The 27,875-nt window shown below is 45.3% G+C and overlaps 1 protein-coding gene across 1 annotated transcript in view; it reads left to right on the top strand.

Annotated features, from left to right (window-relative positions):
* The first annotated feature begins 916 nt into the window (after positions 1 to 916).
* LOC126188550 (facilitated trehalose transporter Tret1-like) overlaps positions 917 to 27,875 on the top strand; it is a 56,760-nt gene continuing 29,801 nt past the window's right edge. Inside the window, exons 1-2 of the mRNA XM_049930149.1 lie at positions 917 to 1,039; positions 22,989 to 23,368. Coding sequence (XP_049786106.1) covers positions 994 to 1,039; positions 22,989 to 23,368 — 426 coding nt within the window. The 5' untranslated portion in view covers positions 917 to 993. The remainder of the gene's footprint in view (positions 1,040 to 22,988; positions 23,369 to 27,875) is intronic.

Below are 27,875 nucleotides of genomic sequence, written 5' to 3'. Positions count from 1 at the left end.
GCAACTACATACCCTAGCCCCTAGACAACGAAACCACCCAAAACTTTTAATATTTCAACGTTGAGTCGGAGGGTACGTAGTTGAGGGCCACGTCATTTCATGCATTTCCTATTTGAAAGCCCACATTCTTCTAAAGTACCATTCTGCCACTCGGGAGGCCACAATTTGACACCTTTTAAACTCGCTCAGATGGCTATAGAAAGCACGACCGCGTCTCCCTGGCGTGGTTACCTGATAGTTTCACAAGTTTACACTACACTGAGCTTTTTGGCTGTGAGCATTCCCTATTAAAGGATAAAAACAGTTGGCACTCTCTAAGCTATGCGACTACGCCATCTCTTGTCGAACCACGTTGAAACCATTATCAATACATCTACTATCCCCAGGTGGCATATGCCGTCATCGGATCGAAAGCGACATTGTCTTTCAGGTTCACTATTCTTTTCCGCTAGTGTGTTTTTCTTCATACTGGATTTTGTGGAGTTTTCATATATTTTATTTTCTGAGTGGAAATTATTGTGGCTGTGCACAGTAGATAATAACTGGTAGCAATTGTATAAAATGAATGTAAGTTTGTGCCTCAGTATCTGAACCGCAATCAGTGTATCGTCTAAAGGTCGTTACTGAACGTGAAGTTGCGGACGCTACGCCAAATTCTTCTTGATAACGGTAACAGAGGCATCTGTTCTGCTCGCAGTTCTTTCCGCACTCTGTAGGAATTATACTAATTTGGATTTGTAGTTACCATCGCAACAATAAAAGCGTCGAGGTCACATACCTGAATCTGATAATCACCGGCAGGTGATCCAGCTGCCATTGGAAACGATAGCAGTAGCAATCACCTTATCTCGCAATCAGTACATTCGGAGGCCACTACAGATTACTGCTGATCGGCCGATTAGCGTCCGTGCCACAAGTGGGAATCGAGAGAGCAGACCTCAGCTGTTAGTGTAGCGTTCCGCAGCCTTCGTCAAGTGAGGCTACACCGCAGCCATGGAGAAGGGCAGCAGGCGGATGCAGTACCTGGCCACCTTGTCGGGTAAGTAGCCAGCCGGCTACTTTTTCACTTGGCAGAAGTCCAAACTTGTCGCCTCTACTTTAATTTGGAGAGTGTTATGGAGACCGTGTTGATATTCGTGGAAATCCGCTCCCACTTCACTTACAGCACTCACGTAATGTTCGTGCACCATGAGAAATTCACATTTTGTATCCACTTCAGCCTTTCTCGGAGAGAAACAGGATGTCAAAAATGCTTTGCTATCATTCTCCATTGACTCAGCACGTAGAGTTATCGTTTAACCGTGGGTTCCATAAATCACTGCAGGCGATGGTCCGTACGTGATGTCTCATGCCTGAAGTTTCAGCTTCGTACTGATTGCTGTGGAGCCAGTATTTACAGTACATTGTTGACATAAATTTTCTGAATTAAAACTAGGTAGTTTATTCGTCAACGAATCAATCACAAAAGAATGTTTGACATATCATTTTAATGCAAAGAGATAAATAATTAAAAATTTTGTTAATATACACACATAACAGTATTACCAGGCATGAAACTCCTTGGCAGATTAAAGCTGTATGCCCGACCGAGACTCTAATTCGGGAGCTTTGCCTTTCGCGGGAAAGTGCTTTACCACTTTTTTTCTTGAACAGATCTCTTACAGTCTTTGATGATTATGAACTCCTCTAAGTTGTACAACCCACAGTACTACCATAGAGTAGAAAGATCTCTGGAGCGAGGGACGAATGTAAAATGGAACCTTTTGAAAGAATGTAGAACCTACAAAAGCCTAGAACTGCACAACTTGTAGCGAATTAAGTTTTAAAATATTACCTAAATAAAAAAAATGACAATTCACTCCAGCTAGATTCGAACGCCTGTTCTTTATCTTCGTAAACCGTGAGCCTATCCACTTTTCTTTTTAATCACTTTTTTTTGTACACAGGAAACACACCGAAATATACATTCAAATGGCAGTGCATTCCTTCAAAAAACGAAAATATTCTTTTTTCCAAAGAACATACTGAAGGCAATCAATTAAAATAAAACAAAAGAAGTCATCTCGACAAAACGAAAGGGTGAAATCAGAATAACGTATATGAAGGAATGGGGCGCTAATTTTAACATGCCCACACATTTTTCCTCCGTCACTTATACATCCTGGAACATCTAAATCCATAGAAGTGCCCACAAAAATAAAAGGGGGGGAATGACAACTAATCCAACGCCTTGTCGATGAAAAACAAGATGCAACATATTAGAAAAAATTCACGATAACGGTGCATCCTCAGCCACGTCCTATGGGCGGTGGCCACATATTGGGAAAAGGCACACGGATCTGCGTCTTATCCACTCATCATCACGTAGTGGACGTCATGTTCAACAAGCCATATGATGGTATTGTTCTTCGATCGGGAGAAGAAGGTTAAATCGGGATGCACGAGAATGTCCCCCGAGATAACCGCCTCCGACGTCCTGAGGAGAAAAACCAATTGTCGGCAAAGCCACCTACAATGGTCATGAGTGCAGGAAATCAACCGATGAGATAATGTATCAGTTTCATGGCAACGATTGCAGCGATCCGTTACACTGAGGCCACACGAAAAAGTCGCTCGTTGGTAGGTACAATATCACGAACAACTTGGTACCACGAGGACGCCACTTCCATCTGTAAAATCGGGAGGCTGATGTTAGACCAATCTTCCAATTCGTTTCTGGCAACAGGGCTTCCACAGAGGGAATACTGTGTGGAATTGTCCAGCGGCTTAACAGCACTTTTAGGGAGAGATTCGCTTCGGAAAGGATATTTACTCCTAAATAACTGACCTCAAGAAAACATTCCTTAACGTGCCGTAGTTTATAACAAATCCTATCAATATCTATTAGAGGTGTTAAACTCGCCGGTCGGATACAGTCATAAAGGCGAGCTGTAAGTGATTGGGGAGCGCGTTGACATGTTAAAACGGTGCGACGGATGAATAAGGCAGAAGCCTTAACGCGAATGTCAGGGAGGCCCAAACCTCCCAGCAGATGAGGGCGCGCCATGACCCCCCTTTTTTTTTTTTTTTTTTGTCATCTCAGAGTAGCACTTGCAACCTACGTCCTCAATTATTTGCTTGACGTATTCCAATCTCTGTCTTCCTCTACAGTTTTTGCCCTCTACAGCTCCCTCTAGTACCATGGAAGTCATTCCCTCATGTCTTAGCAGATGTCCTATCATCCTGTCCCTTCTCCTTATCAGTATTTTCCACATATTCTTTTCCTCTCCGATTCTGCGTAGAACCTCCTCATCCCTTACCTTATCAGTCCACCTAATTTTCAACATTCGTCTATAGCACCACATCTCAAATGCTTCGATTCTCTACTGTTCCGGTTTTCCCACAGTCCATGTTTCACTACCATACAATGCTGTACTCCAGACGTACATCCTCAGAAATTTCTTCCTCAAATTAAGGCCGGTATTTGATATTAGTATTCTTCTCTTGGGCAGAAATGCCTTTTTTGCCATAGCGAGTCTGCTTTTGATGTCCTCCTTGCTCCGTCCGTCATTGGTTATTTTACTGCCTAGGTAGCAGAATTCCTTCATTGACATCGTGACCATCAATCCTGATGTTAAGTTTCTCGCTGTTCTCATTTCTACTACTTCTCATTACCTTCGTATTTCTCCGAGTTACTCTCAAACCATACTGTGTACTCATTAGACTGTTCATTCCGTTCAGCAGATCATATAATTCTTCTTCACTTAGGATAGCAATGTCATCAGCGAATCGTATCATTGATATCCTTTCACCTTGTATTTTAATTCCACTCCTGAAGCTTTCTTTTATTTCCATCATTGTTTCCTCGATGTACAGATTGAAGAGTAGGGGCGAAGGGCTACAGCCTTGTCTTACACCCTTCTTAATACGAGCACTTCGTTCTTGTTCGTCCACTCTTATTATTACCTCTTGGTTGTTGTACATATTGTATATGACCCGTCTCTCCCTACAGCTTACCCGTACCTTTTTCAGAATCTTGAACAGCTTGCACCATTTTATATTGTCGAACGATTTTTCCAGGTCGACAAATCCTATGAAAGTGTCTTGATTTTTCTATAGCCTTGCTTCCATTATTATCCGTAACGTCAGAATTACCTCTCTCGTCCCTTTACTTTTCCTAAAGCCAAACTGATCGTCACCTAGCACATTCTCAATTTTCTTTTCCATTCTTCTGTATATTATTCTTGTAAGCAGCTTCGATGCATGAGCTGTTAAGCTGATTGTGCGATAATTCTCGGACTTGTCAGCTCTTGCCGTCTTCGGAATTGTGTGGATGATGCTTTTCCGAAAGTCAGATGTTATATCGCCAGACTCATATATTCTACACACCAACGTGAATAGTCGTTTTGTTGCCACTTCCCCCAATGATTTTAGAAATTCTGATGGAATGTTATCTATCCCTTCTGCCTTATTTGACCGTAAGTCCTCCAAAGCTCTTTTAAATTCCGATTCTAATACTGGATCCCCTATCTCTTCTAAATCGACTCCTGTTTCTTCTTCTATCACATCAGACAAATCTTCACCCTCATAGAGGTTCAAAAATGGCTCTGAGCACTATGGGACTCAACATCTTAGGTCATAAGTCCCCTAGAACTTAGAACTACTTAAACCTAACTAACCTAAGGACATCACACACACCCATGCCCGAGGCAGGATTCGAACCTGCGACCGTAGCAGTCCCGCGGTTCCGGACTGCAGCGCCAGAACCGCTAGACCACCGCGGCCGGCCCCTCATAGAGGCTTTCAGTGTATTCTTTCCACCTATCTGCTCTCTCCTCTGCATTTAACAGTGGAATTCCCGTTGCACTCTTAATGTTGCTTTTAATGTCACCAAAGGTTGTTTTGAATTTCCTGTATGCTGAGTCTGTCCTTCTGACAATCATATCTTTTTCGATGTCTTCACATTTTTCCTGCAGCCATTTCGTCTTAGCTTCCCTGCACTTCCTATTTATTTCATTCCTCAGCGACTTGTGTTTCTGTATTCCTGATTTTCCCGGAACATGTTTGTACTTTCTCCTTTCACCAATCAACTGAAGTATTTCTTCTGTTACCCATGGTTTCTTCGCAGCTACCTTCTTTGTACCTATGATTTCCTTCCCAACTTCCGTGATGGCCCTTTTTAGAGATGTCCATTCCTCTTCAACTGTACTGCCTACTGCGCTATTCCTTATTGCTGTATATATAGCGTTAGAGAACTTCAAACGTATCTCGTCATTCCTTAGTACTTCCGTATCCCACTTCTTTGCGTATTGATTCTTCCTGACTAATGTATTGAACTTCAGCCTACTCTTCATCACTACTATATTGTGATCTGAGTCTATATCTGCTCCTGGGTACGCCTTACAATCCAGTATCTGATTTCGGAATCTCTGTCTGACCATGATGTAATCTAATTGAAATCTTCCCGTATCTCCCGGCCTTTTCCAAGTGTACCTCCTCCTCTTGTGATTCTTGAACAGGGTATTCGCTATTACTAGCTGAAACTTGTTACAGAACTCAATTAGTCTTTTTCCACTTTCATTCCTAGTCCCAAGCCCATATTCTCCTGTAACCTTTTCTTCTAGTCCTTCCCCTACAACTGCATTCCAGTCGCCCATGACTATTAGATTTTCGTCCCCCTTTACATACTGCATTACCCTTTCAATATCATCATACACTTTCTCTATCTGTTCATCTTCAGCTTGCGACGTCGGCATGTATACCTGAACTATCGTTGTCGGTGTTGGTCTGCTGTCGATTCTGATTAGAACAACCCGGTCACTGAACCGTTCACAGTAACACACCCTCTGCCCTACCTTCCTATTCATAACGAATCCAACACCTGTTATACCATTTTCTACTGCTGTTGATATTACCCGGTACTCATCTGACCAGAAATCCTTGTCTTCCTTCCACTTCACTTCACTGACCCCTACTATACCTAGATTGAGCCTTTGAATTTCCCTTTTCAGATTTTCTAGTTTCCCTACCACGTTCAAGCTTCTGACATTCCACGCCCCGACTCGTAGAACGTTATCCTTTCGTTGATTATTCAATCTTTTTCTCATGGTAACCTCCCCCTTGGCAGTCCCCTCCTGGAGATCCGAATGGGGGAGTATTCCGGAATCTTTTGCCAATGGAGAGATCATCATGACACTTCTTCAATTACAGGCCAGATGTCCTGTGGATACATGTTACGTGTCTTTAATGCAGTGGTTTCCATTGCCTTCTGCATCCTCATGTCGTTGATCATTGCTGATTCTTCCACCTTTAGGGGCAATTTCCCACCCCTAGGACAAGAGAGTGCCCTGAACTTCTATCCGCTCCTCCGCCCTCTTTGACAAGGCCGTTGGCAGAATTAGGCTGACTTCTTATGCCGGAAGTCTTCGGCCGCCAATGCTGATTATTTATCAAAATTTAGGCAGTGGCGGGGATTGAACCCGGGATCGAAGATGTTTTGATTATTAATCAAAGACGCTAACCCTAGACCACGGGTACATGTAATGACCCCATAATGCACGCGAAATACAGAGTGGCGCCAGGTAAACCTGCCACTTAAACTTTGCAACTTGCGGTACATCATCGCAGGAAGTGGAAAGATTTGTGCAATAAAATAAGCCTTACTTAACACATACGTTTCCATGGCCCGAACCAGGGAGCGACTCTCGTGTTCAATGATTGCACCCTGAATCTTGTCCGTGACAGGCTTTTCAGTTTATCGTAGCCATCTTTAGCGGACAACTGTCAATTATAACACCCAATGATCGATATCGGGTGACCTTCAAAGCCCATGGAATTTCAACAGCGTCAAATCCTCGCAAACTGAGTAAACGACATTTCTGGTCATTGACCCGCGCTCCCGTAAGACGAAAAAAGGCATCCAAAACTTCCTTGAAGAGTGGAATATCATCATGGGTACGGAGAAGAACCATAACGTCATCAGCATATGCACGAACGGTAAATCTTTCTCCCAGCAGCGACCAGCCACCCAAACGAGCAGCTATAGTTCGCAATAAGGGTTCCAGAAACAGCACGTAGAACGACATGGATAATGGACTCCCTTGAAGGACGCCCTGACACACCGCGATGGGCCATTTACGTCAATGGGCGCCCGAATACCAGTGATTAGAGAGCTGAACAGGCGTCGTGCAGCATCGTTAAAACCAAGTCGTCAGTACTCGCATAAAGAATCCATGATTAACGCGGTAAAACGCTTGGTGAAAATCAATGAAAGGCAAAGCGCTTGGCACGGGAATGGTGGAAGCAACCGAAATTAAGTCACGACATTCAGCAACGGGTGTCAGAAGAGTACGACCCGGAAGACAACTTTGATGGCTCGCAATGATGGTAGTCAACAATACCTATAGTCGGCTATTGACCGCTGGCGCCACTATTTTATAATCATAGTTGAAGAGGGTTATCGGGCGGACCTGATCCACACGCAAACGACCCTCCTTTTTGGGGACCAGGACAATTTTAGCAACCTTAAAGCTGGGCGGGAGAAGGCCTCCGTGGAACACTTCATTCACCATGGAAGTTATCGTATCTCCTAGTAGGGGCCAAAATCGAATATAAAATTCTTTGGGAAGATCATAGGGGCCAGGCGATTTGTGGGAAGGAGAATGTGCACAATATCAAGTATATCATCGCGATGGAATACAGAGAAAAACTCTTCCTGGTGAGCTGGCGTAACAACACTATCAAGGAGGGAGGTGAAAATAGACGGTGGACCGTCTGAATCCACTTCAGCATAAAGCTCGGAATAGTATTGGTAAAGTTCACGCATGATATCACATTCGGAGGACCACTCATGCCCATCTAGAGAACGAATGGTAGAAAGACACGTCCTTTGAGATCACTTGTGAAGCCGGAGAAGATGATAGGGAGTGGTAAACTCATCCTGTACGGTTTAAAGAGGCTGGGAACGCAATTGGACACCGTCCATTTGCCTACGTTTGAGTTGTAGAAGTTTTGCCTTCACACGATGGACGTCGACGACCCTCAAGGGGGCATCACGAGTGTTATCATTAAGATTGCGAAGGACAGCATAATAAAATTCCCTAGTGCGCCTTATTTCAGCCACTTTTTCAGCGCTAAAATGCTTGAGTGTATTTCGAATCCGTGGTTTAGCAAAGGCAACCCACCATTCTAGAAGTGAGGGTTAACGCGCCTGGGACAGGGTTTTCCGCCGTCATACGTCTGCGATGATACCTTCCAGAGAGGTGTCCGTGAGATGTAGAGTGTTTAGCTTGCATAAAGGGCGCGAAAGATGGACCCGCTGCGGGACGTGGTTAAAAGTCATTGAAACAGCACATTAATCATTGAAACTGGCAGGAATTACATCAATCGATGAAAGCTGACTACATATGCGAGCAGATAAATAAAAGCGATCCAATCGGCTACTTGAAGTGGCTGTAAAAAACGTATACCGCACCATTGTAGGATATCTGCAAACCCAAGCATCCTGGAGATGCAAGGACGTCACCATATCGTTAAGTTCACGACAAAATGTATAAGCTGGGGTCTGATCGTCACGGCGTAAGACGTCGTTAAAAATCGCCTCCTAACAAAACCTTGCGCGGGTTCCGTCGGAGTAAATAAACAACTTCTTCCTTATAAAACCGCGCGCGAAAGGATGAACGACCGGATCCAGACGGAGCGTAAAGAAAAATTAGGGTCAGGCCATAAAAACTACAGCCTATACCGCGACCATCATCTAGCGTTTCGAAGTCCGTCAGCGGGATTCCATCTCGATAAAGCAAAGGAATACCGATAGAATTTTCAAGCGCGACATTGCAAAACATAGAATATCCAGGACGACAAGAAACATCAAATAATACCTCTTGTAAACACACGATATCAGCTTGGGAATCGTAAATAAACTGGCGTAACGCAGCAAGCCGTAATTGGGAACGTATCCTATTAACATTGAGGGTTAGAAATGTATACGCCTGCATCAGTTAACACATGTAAGGTCAATAAAACAACACTAAGGAAAAAGCACTATCACGTCCGTCTCAACGTCCAGAGGCGGGGCAAAGAAGGTATAATTCTAGTCCTCCCCACCGGACGCCGTGGAATCTTTCTTTTTACGACGCGCCGCAGCACGTGCATTTCAAAACTATGTTTCACACCACTCCGTGAAAACATAGACTCTTGATGTGGAGGGGTTGGGGGTACGTCGAGCTCCGTTTTGATAGAGGAGCCATCGCCACTGCACTTATCGGAAATTTGGGAGCACAACTCAAAACGACAGCAACATCAGGTACAGAAGAGACAGGAAACGCAGTGCCGGTGTCGGGTGGCATCTCCTGAGCATCAGGAAGAGAACCCGTAGAATCCTGTTGCTCTACCGTCTCAGCGCGGAGGAGAGGTGGTACTTCACTGGAACACTGTAAAGACTGGCCAGCAGGCAACGTCTTTGCGGAAACAACTGAACTCACGGGAAACTTCACGTCGACGGGTGAAGTGGGGGACGCAGATACAATGCACATTTCAACATCAACAGAAGCAGCTACATCCTCTCTGGTAAGACAGGAAACACAATTAACATCAGTAGACAACGCATTACCGCCAGAAGGTGCACCCTCTGTCAACGCCGTGTCAGAAGAACGAGACTGTTGTGGGGCGCCCTCGAAGTCTGTACCGTCCTCAGTCCACCGCCGTTTGACTTGCGCTGCAGGACCCGTCGTCCCCTCGTGGTCAGAGGCCGCACTGGCACGCGCCGGTAACGGTGGAAATTCGCGAGGAGTAGGGGGTAATGTTGCCGCTACATCACTTAAAACTGGAGACTGGCTGAAAGCTGACTGCGAAGATACTATGGTTGCTAACGTTAAAGGAAGACGTTTTTGATAAGACGTCAGAACAGTGGTACGGCGTGAACAATCAGATCTTAGATGACCGCGTTCGTTACAAAGAAAACACGTTCCTTCTTGCCCTGCATACGTAACATGGATTCGGTAACTACAAACAGTTAAGTGGGAAGGAATATTCTTTTTTAACGCGCATGTCCACAGTCCGGATACCATTATATCACTGGAAGCGATGTTGTGCTGACCAGCGTTTCCATCGGATATGCCGTATTAGTCCAAACGGAAGCAACACTGATTTAAGAAATGAATCGTACACTTCAGGAGGAAGGTTATCAATTCTAACCGGAGTATACTCGAGTGCCGCATTTTCAAGGAGGAGTTGACTAACGGAACCATCTTGATGCGTAAACAGTACTTGAGAACCAACCCTGGACAGATGTCGTTCTACTTGAACGGGATCATAAAACTTCAGAAAGAATGCATACAAATCAGAATCAAAGTAAGCAGTATCTACCTGGTCAGGTGTAACACGGATAACATCAGCCAACCAATCGTGAATTTCTAAGGAGCCAGGTTGAACAGGACGCGTACTCTTGTCAAAACTGAAACGAACAGTAGCTCGACGAGGAACAGATTTAGGAGACTCGACAGACACCATGGCGCGGGCAGAAAACACCGCCGCCAAGAGGAGAACGACAACAGACTCTGATACGCAACTACGATGTGACTCCGGCCGATACACCAACAAGACTGAGTAGGTTCGATACAAGCGGTGCTGCGGCACAGGTGGAAGTTAACGACAACCTGCTCGCTCGACGCGCAAGGCGACACTACCTCTGAGGTACCCAAGCACGACTCACGACCCGTTAAAGACACTGTCCATTCCGTTCAACTGCTCTTCCAGGTCCTTTGCTGCCACTGACAGAATTACAATGTTATTTCTTCTCCGTGGATTTTAATTCCTACTCCAATTCTTTCTTTTATTTTCTCTACTTCTTGCTCAGTATACAGATTGAATAACATCGGGGATTGGCTACAACCGTGACTCATTCCTTTCTCAATCACTGCTTCCCTTTCGTGCCCCTCGACTCTTACAACTGCCATCTGGTTTCTGTACATGTTGTAAATAGCCTTTCGCTCTCTGTATTTGACCCCTACCACCTTCAGAATTTGAAAGAGAGTATTCCAGTGAACATTGTCAAAAGCTTCATTCCCCTCCTATAGGTCATAAACCTTGCGGGCCCACACATGAATACGTATAGCAAGTAACATCAGGGTTGCTATTCCCTGCGATCTACTGCGTTGTATAGCAATGAAACCTATAACTTTACTTCAGAATCCCCCGCAAGGTTTACATTCCTCTCTTATAGATTATAAACCTTGCGGGGGACTCAAGTAACGTAAGATTCATTATTATTCAATGTAGTAGATCGCAGGGAGCAGCAACCGCGAATTACTTACTATACGTACCGAATCAGATAATTTGTGTTTACGCTCCCAGTGCTAAATTTCCACTCCATGCTTCATCCATGTCTGATCTAGGGTGCATCCTATAGCATTCCTTTCTCACATCAGTTATATTAATGTAATAGTTTAATATTCCTAACTAATTGTAAAGATACCCCTTATATAGTTTGCCCTTCATATTCAAGACTGGGTACAAGGCCGCCTTTCAGTACATCGGAAATAGCTTTGTACTGATAACAGTTGTTATTGTTACGTAGCAAGTGACAGAGTTTTCTGAAATGATGGTAGTTTGTACGAATATTCCCTTTATTGAAGTGACTGTTCAGGGAAAAAAGTGATGTCGTATGATATTGTTGGCTGAGAGACTACACTGGATAGATTGAGCCGCGTAACTGTAAAAGTTTTCTTAACTCCTCCCAGAAAAATGAAAAGAATTAAGAATTTACATCAATGCGTCAAAGTATGAAAAATGTACGCCGTTTAACAAGTACAAAAAGAGGTGATGAGTTTATGACAAGACGATGGAGACGTGATTTAACTATCTCTATTATAAACATGATATGATGGGGACAAATGGTAACTGAGGGTAAGGATTGGGATGTGGGAATTATTGGACAGGTATACTATGGAAAAGGCTTTGGGGTGTGCTTATGGGAAGGAACAGATAGGTGGGATCCAGATGCGTAGCTAGAAAAAGTTTCTTTCTAGCCTTGATTTCGGATGGGATGGGTAGGAAAGTAGGGGTAATTTTCAATGAATGAGTTCATAAGTCCATAGTCTGAGAGAGGATAAGCGTTTCAAGTTGCGCTCTCTGAGTACATGAGATGCTTAGAGATGGAGGGAAGGCTGATATAGCTACGGCACAAGGCCAAACTGTATTGTTGTCACGCAATTTGGAAATGGCAAAGTATGATACGGAAGAAGGTATCTGAAATTAATATTGATACATGGTCGAAGACAAAGCGGGCTTTGTTGTGGGGGAAGGTAGTAATTTCATTGAGGTGAGATGTTGTCTGGAGTACTAGAGAGATTTGGCGTAAGATGTTGGGACGATAGAAAAGATGAATGCATAGGAAAACATATATTTCTATATCTTCAGCTTCAGGAGAAGGACGGAGGCAGTGAGTGGGGCAAATAGGTACAAGTTGTTTGATGGTCCACTTACCGGAGAATGGTGGCGGTGCTTAGTTCAGCTGTTATAGGACCGGAGATTGTACAGATTAGGATAATCTTTGCAGACATTATGGGGTTTTTCGGTGGGGACAGGTGAGTGGGTTTTGGCATTTGTTTGTGGGGAGATCACTGTACTGGAGGCACACAAGGCAACAGAAGGATTTGGGCTGGGCTTTGGATGGTTCGACTTCATAGCATTGCTAGTAAATGATGTAAAGTTTTTAGTTATGTGATCAATGATGGCAGAGGAATCGGTGTAAAGAAAGGCCGTATAGTGGGAGAATGGTTACTCTGATTTATAATTCGGCTTTGCAACTAATTTCCTATGCGATTTCCTTGACCGTAATCTCTGGGTTGACACCACTGAGCACAGCGCTGAGAATCGGCGGGTGGGATGAAGGATGTGTTTGTCCGGAGAGAGTAGAAGAAGTGGTTCGAAAGTGGAGTTGCGTAGCCTGGAAGGGGGAGTTTGGGAACATGGGGTTTGTAGTGACATGATGGCTATGTTATCAGCAGACTCTTTTCTTTAATTTGAGGATTTTTTGAATGCACAAGATCGGTAGTTCATTTGTACTATTTCGATTTCATGGTCTTCTACGTGGGATTTTCGTGGGATTGTTAGATAGCACGTGGCGGCAGGTAGCTTGTGATAGTGGCAATGTCTCTGCGATAGTGACATGTGTGGCTGGATCTCATGGACTTCCTGGCACTGGTGCTGGAAATAGTGCCTGGTTGTGATGCTGCCTAAGGTACTGGTGATGATCCTGGAGGTGCTGGCCGTGATGGAGCTGGAAATGGCCCCGGTGATAGAGCTGGCGACAGTGGCATTGCCGGCGCTGGAGATGCTTGTGACGCACTGCAACGGTGCGTAAAGTTTTGCTGCAGTTTCTCAGATATTTCTTTTGTCTGTTGTACAGTGAGACGGACAGCTACGACCATATCAGAAGGATTCTGTTCTCTTGCTGCTGGGGTTTTATGCACAATGGACTTCATGTAACCCAACACGAAAAATTCCATAGTGAGACAGGACTATAATGATGGCTATGGGACAGTGCCTTCTGTTCCAGTCAAACGATGAGGGAATATAGTGCTCACAGAGCTTAATACCCAAGTGACGCAAAGCACAGTCATATCTCAACCGGGTGCTTTTACTGACAACATGACAAGCAGTCTCCAAAAATTGTGGCAGAGCACCTCGAATAAAAACCACAAGTTGATTGATAATTGCCTGAGCCGTGTGGGGTAGCCGCGCGATCTAGGGCGCCATGCCACGGTTCGCGCGGCTCCCCCCGTGGTATGTTCAAGTCCTTCGTCCTTAGCGTAAGTTAGTTTAAGTTAGATTAAGTAGTAGGGAGCGATGACCTCAACAGTTTGGTCCCACAGGTACCTACCACAAGTGACCTGAAGCACACGATTTTCATTACTACAAACTTGGCTATCGTGGCAGTTGATAACATTATCAGTGTTGAAAGATACCACAACTGTGAACACACAAACTACAGGAACTTCAGCGCGGTAGTACTGCGCTGGCTAGTCCATTAACAGATCTGAATTCTTGCTGCTCAACCACTAAACTCCACGCAGTATTCTTCGAAGTATGCATTTCATGGGGAAGTTGACGGGTACTTATGGAAGACACTTCTCCTACATCTCGTTAAATCCTACACTGTAAATATTCTTTATCAAGAACGTTGGTCCACTTTTTTTGCGTTGAACGGAATCAGTCTCTCATAATTCCCCGTTCACAGGGAAAAATTTCTTCCAGTTAAAATGACATAGGAAGTGAAAATTTTCTCTGTACATTTGCTTGGTTTTCCTGGCAGCACACCCTTTGCACTACGTATTACATGAACGTCTGTAAATTCATGTAACGAGTAAAGTTTCGTCGTTGAGGATCAGTCTTGAAGTTTAAACAATGGAAAGTTTCCCCACAAGACACATCACGGATGATTGTGCATCGTTAACCAAGGCAGCCCTACCATCGTCGATGCGCTAGGTTTCTTTTCCTAAAGTATAGGTTGAGACGAGTACCTGCTTCACGCGGATTGCCTATTTAAGAGGTCAAACCGCTTGCAGTAGTTATATCTACCCTTCCGTTCTTTGTCTAAAACTACTCAGCTAAGGATTCTCTACCCTCTGTACAATTTTGACACTTGGAAAACCCTGCATATTTTGTGTTATTGCCATCTTTAGTAACTGTGTTATAACTTCAACTCATCACTACTCGTTCCGGCTACTGTGGTTTCTGTAGGTTGACAACAGCCGACGAAGTTCCGTTTAGAGTTCTGTGCGAACAATGGCGCTATTCCAAACAAATGGCATCAAGCACACCTAAACATAAATATTACAGTTGCTGAAAAAACTACAGATTATTGTGGCCAAACTATCAGTAACACATATACTCAACTTTCATGTGATCGTTGTGCAAATAGTCCTAGCCTTAGCAAGCGTCACATTCAGTGAACAAGTCCACTAAGGCACTGCAGTCATAGACTGTGCGTCTGGTCCCTGTCCTCCCTCGGTCATGGGTGTCTGTGGTTGTCCTTAGGATAATTGAGGTTAAGTCGTGTGTAAGCTTAGGGACTGATGACCTTAGAAGTTAAGTCCCATAAGATTTCACACACATTTGAACATTTGATCAAGTCCAAAGTGAACAACTGTCTCCCCCTATCCCCCCAGCTCCCACCCCACACCCCCTGGCGATGTCTGTTGTTGTCGCTGGGGTGCTGACTTCTAGCCGTCGTCGGCGTGAGTGGGCTTCCTTCGGCTAACAGGTCGATAGTGGCCGATAGGTGACCTGCGATGGAACTGAGCAGCTCGATGGAAGTCGAACTGCATGTTAAGCCGCGGGACGCCAATTATGACCTGGTTTGCGCAGTAATTTGAAACTGCACACAGCTTGTTCTACATGAATGCCGACTTGCAACACACAGGGCTTGGACAAAAATGTGGGAAGCCTGTAACATTAGTTTTTGTATTTGACCACGAGCGACAACTGGGGAGTACCATCAATACGTTGCAAGTGTCAGTCGTGGTCATAACGGTGATTCTTTTCTGTAGATGTGAGTGTATTAGTCGGGGCTGAGTAAACTCGAACGTGGGCAAGTTGTTGCTGTTCGTATGGTGGGTGCTTCCGTAACGAAGGTAGCCGCAGTGTTTGATGATATTTCAAGAGGAAACGTATTGAGGACTTAGAGACAAAGTCGGAAAACATCTTCACTAAGTCACAACGCCGATGAAACAGTATGTGTTGAGTGATCGTGACAGAAAGTCATTGAAATAAGAAATAGGAAGGTCACTGCGGGAAAAGTAATTGGAGAAATGAATATCGAACTCGAGATCCCCGTCAGCAATGAAACGAGATGAGGGGGTTCGTCATAAGCAGGGAATTGCATGTCTAGTGGGATTTCCAAAATCACTCATCGGTGATGCAGACAGAAAATCGCTGTAACAGAAAACCGTGGTGCCGAAGGAATATGAGCTCGGCTATAGAGCAATAGAAGAATGTAATTTCATCGGATGAGTTTTTTTTCACACTGTTTCCAACTTCTGATCGACTTAACGCCCCAAGGGGGTTCGGCGATGATTTGAGTAGCCATATCATGGTACTTCATAGGCTCCATGGTTACTACGCAAAGTGGCATTACTGTCTAGCATTTTTTGACGATTTTAGCTTATCAGACCTATCCCGTGGTGCTGTGCTAGTTCCTAAGAGAGGGCCCCTGTTCAGACAGCTCGCATCGTCTAGGACTGGCTTAGTGAAAATGACGATGAATTTTCATATGTCTCCTATTCACAATAGTCACCAAATCTCAATGTAATTGAGATTTAGTGGTCTACTTTGGGAAGTGCATGTTGCAATCTAGCTCGACCGTCGTTTTCTGAACTTGCCACTATTTTGCAGGAAGAGTGGTGTAAGATTCCCTTGAAAACCATACAGGACTTACATTTATCCATTCCGAGACGCCTGGAAGCTGATTTGAATGTCAATGGTTTTCCTACATCTTATTATGCACGGTAATTTTGTTGTGTTTTGGTGTTTCCATATTTTTGTGCACCCCTGTAGTTTATGTTATTCTAGCGACCTCGGCTGTAAGCGGCTCGAATTGCTAGCGGTCTCGTTCCGCCTGGTTAGTAGGCCACCCTTGCAACCTATACTGCTAGAGGGAAAGCTAGCTTGCAGTCGAGCTTCCATTCAACTCTCGCAGTCACCTTATTCCTTCACCCCCTCCCTCCACCCTTTTCCGCCAAGAGGATGTAATGGAGCATCGTCTACTTCTGCTCTTATTGCTGTGGGCAAATGAGATTCACCTCCATGCTATCCTCAGAATGATCTGAAGTGAATTCTAGTCCGAGGCTCTGACGCCTTAGGCCGTGGGTGAGGCTGTTATTTCCTGCACAGTAATTTTTCAACACAGTTTTTATGGCCTTCTTTAAACCTTTACATTACATGTGTTGTCATATCATTGTCTTGGTTGTCGAAATTTCCCAACAAAATTTGTGCAAGAACTTTAATACATACGGTGTTAGTGCTTCGAGAATGACTACGTGCACTTTCGCTTTTACTGAGTATAGACTCCTTTAAATATTGATAAAGCTGTAGATTCCAGAAGAGCAACAATTAGTGTTAATATATATACTCCACTCTCATCAGTGTCTGCACATATACACTACTGGCCATTAAAATTGCTACACCAAGAAGAAATGCAGATGATAAACGGGTATTCATTGGACAAATATATTATACTAGAACTTATATGTGATTAGATTTTCCCGCAATCTGGGTGCATAGATCCTGAGAAATCACTACCCACAACAACCACATTTGGCCGTAATAACGGCCTTTATACGCTTGGGTATTGGCCAGGGCAGCAGTCGAACATTTTCTGTATCCAGTACACGACCTGGAACATGCGATCGTACATTATCCTCCTGAAATGTAGGGTTTCGCAGGGATCGAATGAAGGGTAGAGCCACGGGTCGCAACACATCTGAAATGTAACGTCCACTGTTCAAAGTACCGTCAATGCCAACAAGAGGTGACCGAGGCGTGTAACCAATGGCACCCCATACCATCACGCTAGGTGATTCGCCAGTATGGCGATGACGAATACACGCGTCCAATGTGCGTTCACCGCGATGTCACCAAACACGGATGCGACCATCATGATGCTGTAAACAGAACCTGGATTCATCCGAAAAAATGACGTTTTGCCATTCGTGCACCCAAGTTCGTCGTTGAGTACACCATCGCAGGCGCTCCTGTCTGTGATGCAGGGTCAAGGGTAACCGCAGCCATTTTCTACGAACTGATAGTCCATACTGCTGCAAACGTCGTCGAACTGTTCGTGCAGATGGTTGTTGTCTTGCAAACGTCGCCATCCGTTTACTCAGAGATCGAGACGTGGCTGCACGATCCGTTACAGCCAGGCGGATAAGATGCCTGTCATCTCCACTGCTAGTGATACGACGCCGTTGGGATCCAGCACGGCGTTCCGTATTACCCTTCTGAACCCACCGATTCCATATTCTGTTAACAGTCATTGGATCTCGACCAACGCGAGCAGCAATGTCGCGATACGATAAACCGCAATCGCGATAGGCTACAATCCGACCTTTATCAACGTCGGAAACGTGATGGTACGCATTTCTCCTCCTTACACGAGGCATCACAACAACGTTTCACCAGGCAACACCGGTCAACTGCTGTTTGTGTATGAGAAATCGGTTGGGAACTTTCCTCATGTCAGCACGTTGTAGGTGTCACCACCGGCGCCAACCTTGTGTGAATGCTCTGAAAAGCTAATCATTTGCATATTACACCATATTCTTCCTGTCGGTTAAATTTCGTGTCGGTAGCACGTCATCTTCGTGGTGTAGCAATTTTAATGGCCAGTAGTGTACATTTGAAGGCAATGAGACCTACCTCAGCTCTGATGTTTACTATATAGACAAGGATTGAAACATTTAATAACAACTGTCCTCTCTACTGACTGAACTGCAGCTGTTTCATGTTCTTATAGGTTTTTATCGTATGACACTTTGATGAGGACAGTACGCATCACTTGCCTTAATTTCCATGAAGAATTCAGCTGGCCCATCATGGAGTTGTGTTCGTCAGCATTGGCAATGATAAAAACATACAGTGATGACCACCTGTTTAATACTCGTAAAGTGTCGGTCCTCTTCTGTACGCAATACAACGGATATTATGCGCAAAATGGATTCGTCATGTCATTTGTAGATTTCCGGAGGTATGTGGCATCAGATGTCTATCCGAGGTCACGCAGTTCCCGTAAATTACGGTACGGTGGTTTGTGGACGTGGAGCTGGCATCCAATGGCGTTCCTCGTGTGTTCCATCAGGCTCAGATCAGGCGAATTTGGTGGCCAGGGTTTCAAACTGAGTTCGCTATCATGCTCCTCAAACCACTCTAGGCCGATTCTGGCCTTATTATATGGACAGTTCTCCTGCTGGAAGATGCCATTGTCGTCATGGGAAACATCAAACATGAACGGATGGAGGTTATCTGCAGTAATGTTCACATACTACACATGGTGCCGCCCTTTGTCAGACAGACTCCCGTTATCAAAAATCCCCCTTGTGGTCCGTATTGACGCTGGAATGATTTCTTATTCGTCTACTTTCTGCTTATATACTTTCCTTACCGAGTCACATATTCGCAACGCCACCATGTGGCATTTAATGTCGCGGTGGGCAGTGGTAATAATATTTTGGCTCATCGGCGTGTTGGTCTGCACTGCTTGACAACTACCGAGAAATAGTTACGCTGTCGGATAGGAATAATCACAGGCGATAATGGAGACATGAAACGTGGTACATAGGTAATACAAGTGGAGTATCATATTTATAATGAAAAATCGTAAAGATTTCACAACACGAGGAAGTAGGATAACACACATACGAGGGGCGTTCAAAAAAAATGCAACACTTTTTTCTGAAAGGAACTGGTTTTAGTCGGGATTCACAAGCTGCGACATTGTCGCGAATAAAACAATGACCAGTATATCGAATAAATTTGCTTTACTTTACGTCTATGATCACAAACTTTTCGTCAACAGATTATTGGTTTCGGTCTATAATGACCATCTTCAGATCTGTTTTATAAAATCAATGTCCTAATGTACTGCATTTAACATTTGACGATGCCACTATGGCTGCAGTACATTGGGACATTGTTTTTATTAAACAGATCTGAAGATGATCCTTATAAACTGAAACCGGTAATCTGTTGAAGAAAAGTTTGTGACCATAGACGTAAAGGAAATTTATTCGGGATTGCACTGCAACGTATTATTCCCCACTTTTGGCTACAAAACCGTATATGTCAACATTATCTCCGTTCAGTGCGACGCCCTTACGCCGCCTTACTCGGAGGGCCGATATGACTGCGTAGTACCATTATAACGGTCAAGGTCAGAGCCAACGTCGTGCTGCATCAGTGACCTCCACATCATTGGTTCCCGCGGAGTGGATCTTTCATTGGGCCAAATGTATGGAAGTCGGAAGGTGCGAGATCCTTACTGTAGGGTAATGAAATGCCGTGTGGCTAGGGCCTCCCGTTGGGTAGACCGTTCACCTGGTGCAAGTCTTTCGAGTTGACGCCACTTCGGTGACTTGCGTATCGATGGGCATGAAATGATGGTGGTAGGGACAACACAACACTCAGTCCCTGAGCGGAGAAAATATCCGACCCAGCAGGGAATCGAACCCAGGCCGTTAGGTACGACATCCCGTCGTGCTGACCATTCAGCTACGTGGGGCGGACACTGTAGGGCGAATGAGGAAGAACCGTCCAATGAAGTTTTGTGAGCACCTGTCGGGTGCAAAAACTTGTTTGAGGCCTCGTCATGGGGATGGAGAAGATTGTTTGCATTTTTGTGGCGATGAGCACGCTGAAAGTTGATCGTTGCATCGAATAGAATAACTCCTTCGGAGTCCCATAAAACGGTCGCCATGGATTTGCCGACTGAGCGTGCGGCTTCCATCGTTTTCTTCGAGGAAAGGCGGTGTGGCACCACTCCGTGGATTGCCGTTTTGGTTCCGATTCGAAATAATGAGCCCAAATTTAATAGCCTGTGACGTTATTCGACTCAAACTGTCACGATCAGCCTCCTAACATTCAAAAAATTCTACACAGATGGTACTTCGTTGCTCTTCATGGTCTTCTGATAGGCGGCGGGGAACCCAGCGGGAACACACCTTTGAGTACCCCAACAGGTGGCCGAGGGTGTCAGCAGTACTAACGGAGACGTCCAGTTGAGCAGCGAGGTGTTTGACTGTGATCCGTCGATCACTTCTGATGAGAGCGTCGGCACGTTCCAACACTGCACGAGTCACAGCTGCGTGCGAACGGCCGGCATTCAGGAGGTCGGACAGGTTTGCGCGCGACCTTGTTGCGATGATGACCGCCTCAGCCAATGGCTCACCGTGCTTTCGTTCACTGCCAGATCTCCATAGGCATTCTGCAAGCGTCTATGAATAGCCACAATTCTCTGGTTGCCCGCCAAAAGAAATAACAGCTGTCTGCTCGGAACGCACTTCCCTTACAGACGCCATTTTGAAGGCTACATATAGCGCCACCACCTCTCGGAACTTCATGAAAATATATGGGCTGAGACGGGAATATTTCACTACGTTCTACAAAAAATTCTGCATTTTTTCAACCGAAACTTACTGAGGAAAAAAATGTGCTGCATTATTTATTGGAAACCCCTAGTACACAACGTCCATGTTTGGCACCGGTCAGACTCCCAATATAAAGGTCGATATCGGACTCTTAGTAAGAAATATACCCTTCGCTGGGACGAGTGCATATTTAGCACCTGTCATTTATTCTGGCTACCAAACTGTTAAGGAGGCTTTGGGGGATATTGACCCACTCCACTCTCAAGGCCGTTTTCAGTTCTTGCGCAGTTCGGAGGGGTGGTGTTCGTTGTGAAGCACATCTGCCATAAGCATAGCAGGTATGCTCTGTATGCTTCAGGTCCGAGGACTAGGCAGGTCATTCGATGCGTTCAGTATCTTTAATTTCCAGAGGGCCCGACACCTCAGTGTTCCTGTGCGAACCGGCGTTGCTGTCCATAAACGGAAAGTCGAGAAAACCCGCATCGCTAATGAGATGGTCGTGATCCAGAATCATCTCCCTGCAATACCGCTGTGCTGTAACGGTACTCGGCGCAATCGTATTCAGCTGTGTTTGGCTACTGCGTATAATGCCTGTCTACGTCATTGTGCCAAGGCCATACCGATGATGCTCGTGAAAATCCTGTGGTATGTAAAGTGTTCCCTTCTCTCTCCACACTAACTGGTGGCCAGAATCACTTGGCGCAGTCAAGCGGAATTCGTCGGAGAACATTTCTGGACCACTGTTGCTGAACCCGACCAACATGGTTCCTAAACGAACGAACTCTTTCGCGACGATGGCATGGTTGAAGCGCAGTGCGTATAACAAGCTTCCAGCATGCAAACTAGTCTGATTTAATCGCCGCGAAATGGCGTGTATCGCTGGCGGTTGCAATGACTGCAGCGATCTGCCTGCTGGTGAGATCAATATTCGTTTTCGCCGCTAGGGCTACGTATCGATCCTCTTGAAGTGTGGTGGTCCGTCCACGGTGGTCCGTCAGCGATCATCGTCTTGCTTTCGTATAGCTTTCTCATCTTCAGTGGCCTATTATAGTCGAGAGATGACACTTTTGGACACACCTATTTCTGTTGCCACAGTAGGGACACTTCGATCGGTTTAGTTATCGAACTGTTCATCCACGATCGTAAGCATTCAAATGATGCCTTGCACACATGTTCTCGTACCACACAGAATGTAGCATTATTCGGTTCCACGCCAGTCTTCGTCAAACACCGTACTACATGAACTGTCGAATGCATACAGAGCGTTCGTGAGGAACAATTTCGGAACAAATTTTGCTGTTACATGTTTCATTCCCTAAACATCCGGAAAAATTGCTTGGCATGAGCCAAAGAATATGCCGACATCATCAACAAACGCTCTGATGGTGATTTGGCGCTTTTCCACAACCATTTTCTGTACTTCCTCCACATGTCGTCAGTAATTAATGTGCTAGCGCGTCCAGGGTGGTCACAGTCTTCAACGTCTTCTCCACCCTCTTTGAAACTTTAATACCACTCGTAAACCCTTACTCATAGTAGATTCGCAAAAAGCGAGTGTCAACATCTCGAATGCGCAATGCGATGCTGCACCTTATTGCAATGTCACAGCAAAATTCAGGACAAATAATTTTAGTTTTTCGAATGCCGAAATCGCCGAATACTAGAAAACATTCATAACCTTATCGAGTGTCAGCAGTAAGCTGAATATTAAAAACGACTGAAAATGCAAACGTAAATCAGAGAAACGTTTACCAACAAGATAAAAAAAAGGATGTATAAAATCTGCGAAATTAAAAAAAAATCCAGATACTTCTTGATCGCACTTCGGATGGCCAGGAGATAACGTGTGGGCGCTGGCCCTGCCCGCAGAGACGCTGGTGTACGCCAGCGCAGGCACCGTGATGGGCTGGGCGTCGCCGATGACACAGCGCCTGGAGAATGACGGCTACGCCAACGCGGACGAGGTGTCGTGGCTGGCGTCCGTGAACAACCTAGCTATCATCGCGGGCAGTCTGGCAGTGTCGCTGATGGTGGACTCTCCGCTGGGCCGCAAGTGGTCCCTGATGGCGGCGGGCGTCCCGCTGGCCGTGCAGTGGCTCATGCTGGGCCTGAGTTCCAACCCCGGCGTCCTCATCGCGGCGCGCTTCGTCGGCGGCCTGGGCGTGGGCGTCGCCACCTCCGTGGGCCCCATGTACCTCGCGGAGGTCGCAGAACCGGCCGTGCGCGGACTCATCACCACGCTGCTGCAGGTAACGTGATCCCATCCCAGCAGCAACAATTCACACAAGTTCGTCTACATACAGAACTACTACACACTGAGGTGACAGAGGTCGTGCCGGCCGGAGTGGCCGAGCGGTTCTAGGCGCTACAGACTGGCACCGCACGACCGCTACGGTCGCAGGTTCGAATCCTGCCTCGGGCATGGATGTGTGCGATGTCATTAGGTTAGTGAGGTTTAAGTAGTTCTAAGTTCTAGGGGACTGATGACCTCAGAAGTTAAGTCCCATTGTGCTCAGAGCCATTTGAACGATTTCTGACAGAGGTCGTGGCACGCCTGATAATGACAGGTTAGGCCTCCTTTTGCCCGGCGTAGTGCAGCAAGTCGACGTGGCAAGGACTCAGCAAGTCGCTGGAAGTCCCCTGCAGAAATATTGAGCCATGCTGCCAGTATATCAGTCCATAATGGTGAAAGTGTTCCAGTACCGCATCTTGTGCACGAGCTGACATCTCGATTATGTCCCGTAAGTGTTCGATGGGATTCATGTCGGGCGACCTGGGTGGCCAGATCATTCACTTGAATTGTTCAGAATGTTCTTCAAACCAATCGCGAACAACAGTGGTCCAGGGCAACGGCGTTTTCTTGTTTGGGAACATGAAGTCCCTGAATGGTTGCAAAAGGTCTCCAATTAACCCAACATAACCATTTCCAGTCGATGAGGGGTTCAGCTGGACAAAAGGACCCAGTTAGTAGCATGTGAACGCTATCATTATGGAGCCATCACCAGATTCCACAGTACCTTGTTGACAACCTGAGCCCATGGTTACATGGTATCTGTGCAACACAGGAACCTTACCATTCACTCATACAAACCGAAACTGAGGCTCATCTGAGCAGCTCATGATTTTCAGTCGTCTAGGGTCCAATCGATATGGTCATGACCCATGAGAGGCGCTGTAGGCGATGTCGTGCTATTGGCAACAGCACTCGCGTCGGTCATCTGTTTCCACAGTCCATTAACGCCATATTTCGCCACACTGCCCTAACGGATACTTTCGTCGTACGCCCCCTTGATTTCAGTGGTTATTTCACGCGGTGTTGCGTGTCTGTTAGCACTCACAACTCTACGCAAACGCCGCTGTTCTCGTTAGGTGAATGTCATCGGTCGCTGCGTTGTCCGTGGTGAGAGGCAATGCCTCATCCTTGACTCTGTGGATCTCGGAATATTGAATACCCTAAAGATTTCGGAAGTGGAATGTCCCGTGTCTCTGCCTCCAACTACCATTCCACATTCAAAGTTTGTTGCTTTCCATCATGCGGCCATTTCAAGAATTCAAGTACCTGCGGCCTAAGAAAATGACAATCACGAACAACAAACAGTTGTGCTCAGAAGTGTTCCAAGGGTCGGCCTGGGGAGGAAACTCTAACCACAGTGTAGGTGATACAGATAGCCAAACGTAACACTAAACAATCTGGTTGCAGCACAATGTACGGACAGCTGACGAACCAACCAACCGCCTAATCAATTTCCTTCCACCCTACCAATAGCAAAACAACCAAAGATATCAGTGAAGACGAGGATCGCAGCAGGATTATGTCTTAATAACTGGCGTATAAACACAGTTAAGGCACTTAGCAGTTCTCGCAACTAGCCTGATCACACGCCACAGAGACATCCTCGCTGCTTCGTCGCAACCGACCAACTGCCCGCACACACCATGACACAGAAATATAACTGCCACACCAAAGAAGTTACAGCAGTACTGATATCGATAAACACTGCTGCTGCCACTGACGGAGGAAAGTGAGCAACTCGTTCAGATAGTAACTGAGGGAGGAATAAGACGCCACTCGATGGTGACAAAATGCCCAAAAGGAAAAACGGCATTAAGGCGAGCCGACCATGGCTCAGCTTCGCCTGTGAGATTGCACAGAAAACATTAAAGTCCAGTGTACTTTTTAAGAGCCCCTATTACATCAGGATTTTCAGTGTCCACACTCTCATATTGTCACAGTTAATCTTTCCAGGTAAATGGAAGATTGATTCGTCACTGAATATTTGCTTGGAGGCCAAATGTTCATCTTAAAGTGTTACAGGTGCTGTCCGGCCAGCCAGTTTTAATTGCTACACCTGCTGCAGACGGTACGGTATGAAATGTAAGTACCGACGGAATACGTTCATTGCACTTTGCTGCGATGTTCCAAATTCGCGGCTTGCACAGCAAATTGACTTTCTTGAACTGCGTATGAAACTTTCCCTCACTCTCTGCACGATTGTATCTGGCACACTTGGCCGACCGGTACTTTTCTGTTTATAGAGACAACCAGTGTCCCTAAATTGTGAATTGTGGACACCAACGTACAGTGTTTTGCAAGTAACGAATCTGAAACACAGCAGCATTATCACAACGAGATATTAGGGAGGTACTGCATGCTGTACGGTCACCGCTAACGTTGGTTGCAGAAGACCATATAAGCGCTCTGTCAGATTATTGATAACCGTATTACCTGCAAATGTATAGTCTAAATATGTCCTGAACTGAAATGGCCTCACATATACAAAGTTCATCAATTAACTTTTATAATAATGCGATCTGTCTAAATTACTAAGAAAGAAAGTTTTTTGTGTACCTAACTTGTCATAATAAACATATGAATTTACAAGAGAAATGTTTAAACAATTGTGCTTATAGCTCAAATGTATCCATTGGGCATGCTGAACCCATTTTCTTAGCATAGCTCACAAATGGAAGACGTAAAGTAATCACACTTTATACAAAATGACGAACTTCAGTTCCATTAGCACTGACTTCAACTGACTTATCTTCTGTTCTGAGAAAGCATTCATAGAAAGACGGAGAGTATTGCTCACCGCGTTTACTGAGTAATGTACTGTTGATCGTAAAAAGCAATTCAGGATAATGGTTATCTTTTCTGTTGGCAAATTGCACTTTACGTGAAAAATTGTTTAGTACAGATTACAAAGAACAACTCGGCCTAAAGCCATCATAAATGGAAAGAAATTATTGCAAAGAAATTCGAATGACTTTGAAAATATTTTATTAGGAAAGAAATGCAATTGCTCCAAAAATTTGGTTAAGTCGTCATGCCACGTACAACATTTGTGTACACAAGGCTACAACACGTGAAATACTGGAAAGAAAGAAAATCTGTATAGCTCGAAAAATGTTCAAAGAAGCACATTGAATGGGAGTGTGATGGGTTTTAAATGTCCTACGATTCGAATGGATTAATGGAAAACCTCTTTTCTACGGTGCATCGAAGATCATCGACTTCAAAAAGCCAAAAGTGTAAAATTTCTGCACCAAAAAGACTCGCTGTAAAGTTCTGAAAACACCGCGAAAGTCGCTACTTCGAATCCCTGCAACAGGAACTAGAAAATAGGCACGTATTAACGGTACAATGTCGATTTCATTTGTACTCGAATTTCATCCAATCATATAGCATTTTCCACACCGTGTCCTCTCCTCCCCCCTCCCCCAACCACCGCCCCACGCGAGATCACCGACAGATTGTACAAAACTGACAATATAGTATTGTGGAATCACGCCGTCCTCCGTTCGAAACGAGGCGCTCGAATACATTAGCTCGTGTTATCGGAAACTCAGAGAGTGTCTTCCGACCGCCTCACTGACCGTGTCACAGTCAGTTACGCTTACAGAAACCGACAGCTCGATAGTCGATATATTTGCAGTATATCTGCAAGTTTTATACACGTGAAATCATTGAACAGAGAAAATTGTGAAGATGACAGACAACTTTCAACTTGTGTCGTCTGCGTATCACTTATGTGCTCTGACTTTTGGACCATGCCCACTGTTAAGGCAAGACAAAAACATGGCGTGACTATATTTTAATGTGTCGACTGGAGAACTTTCATTGACTCCTGGGACAACTGGCAAAGACATAATGTTGGGTATTTAGACTGGTGTATAAGTCCGCAGCGTTTTGCCATAAGTATAGCAAACACAGTCATTAATAATACACTCCTGGAAATTGAAATAAGAACACCGTGAATTCATTGTCCCAGGAAGGGGAAACTTTATTGACACATTCCTGGGGTCAGATACATCACATGATCACACTGACAGAACCACAGGCACATAGACACAGGCAACAGAGCATGCACAATGTCGGCACTAGTACAGTGTATATCCACCTTTCGCAGCAATGCAGGCTGCTATTCTCCCATGGAGACGATCGTAGAGATGCTGGATGTAGTCCTGTGGAACCGCTTGCCATGCCATTTCCACCTGGCGCCTCAGTTGGACCAGCGTTCGTGCTGGCCGTGCAGACCGCGTGAGACGACGCTTCATCCAGTCCCAAACATGCTCAATGAGGGACAGATCCGGAGATCTTGCTGGCCAGGGTAGTTGACTTACACCTTCTAGAGCACGTTGGGTGGCACGGGATACATGCGGACGTGCATTGTCCTGTTGGAACAGCAAGTTCCCTTGCCGGTCTAGGAATGGTAGAACGATGGGTTCGATGACGGTTTGGATGTACCGTGCACTATT

Source organism: Schistocerca cancellata, chromosome 5 (genome assembly GCF_023864275.1).
Source record: "Schistocerca cancellata isolate TAMUIC-IGC-003103 chromosome 5, iqSchCanc2.1, whole genome shotgun sequence".
Lineage (NCBI taxonomy): Eukaryota > Metazoa > Arthropoda > Insecta > Orthoptera > Acrididae > Schistocerca > Schistocerca cancellata.
The sequence above is the reverse complement of the archived record's forward strand: the minus strand, read 5'-3'. Positions and strand labels throughout refer to the sequence as shown.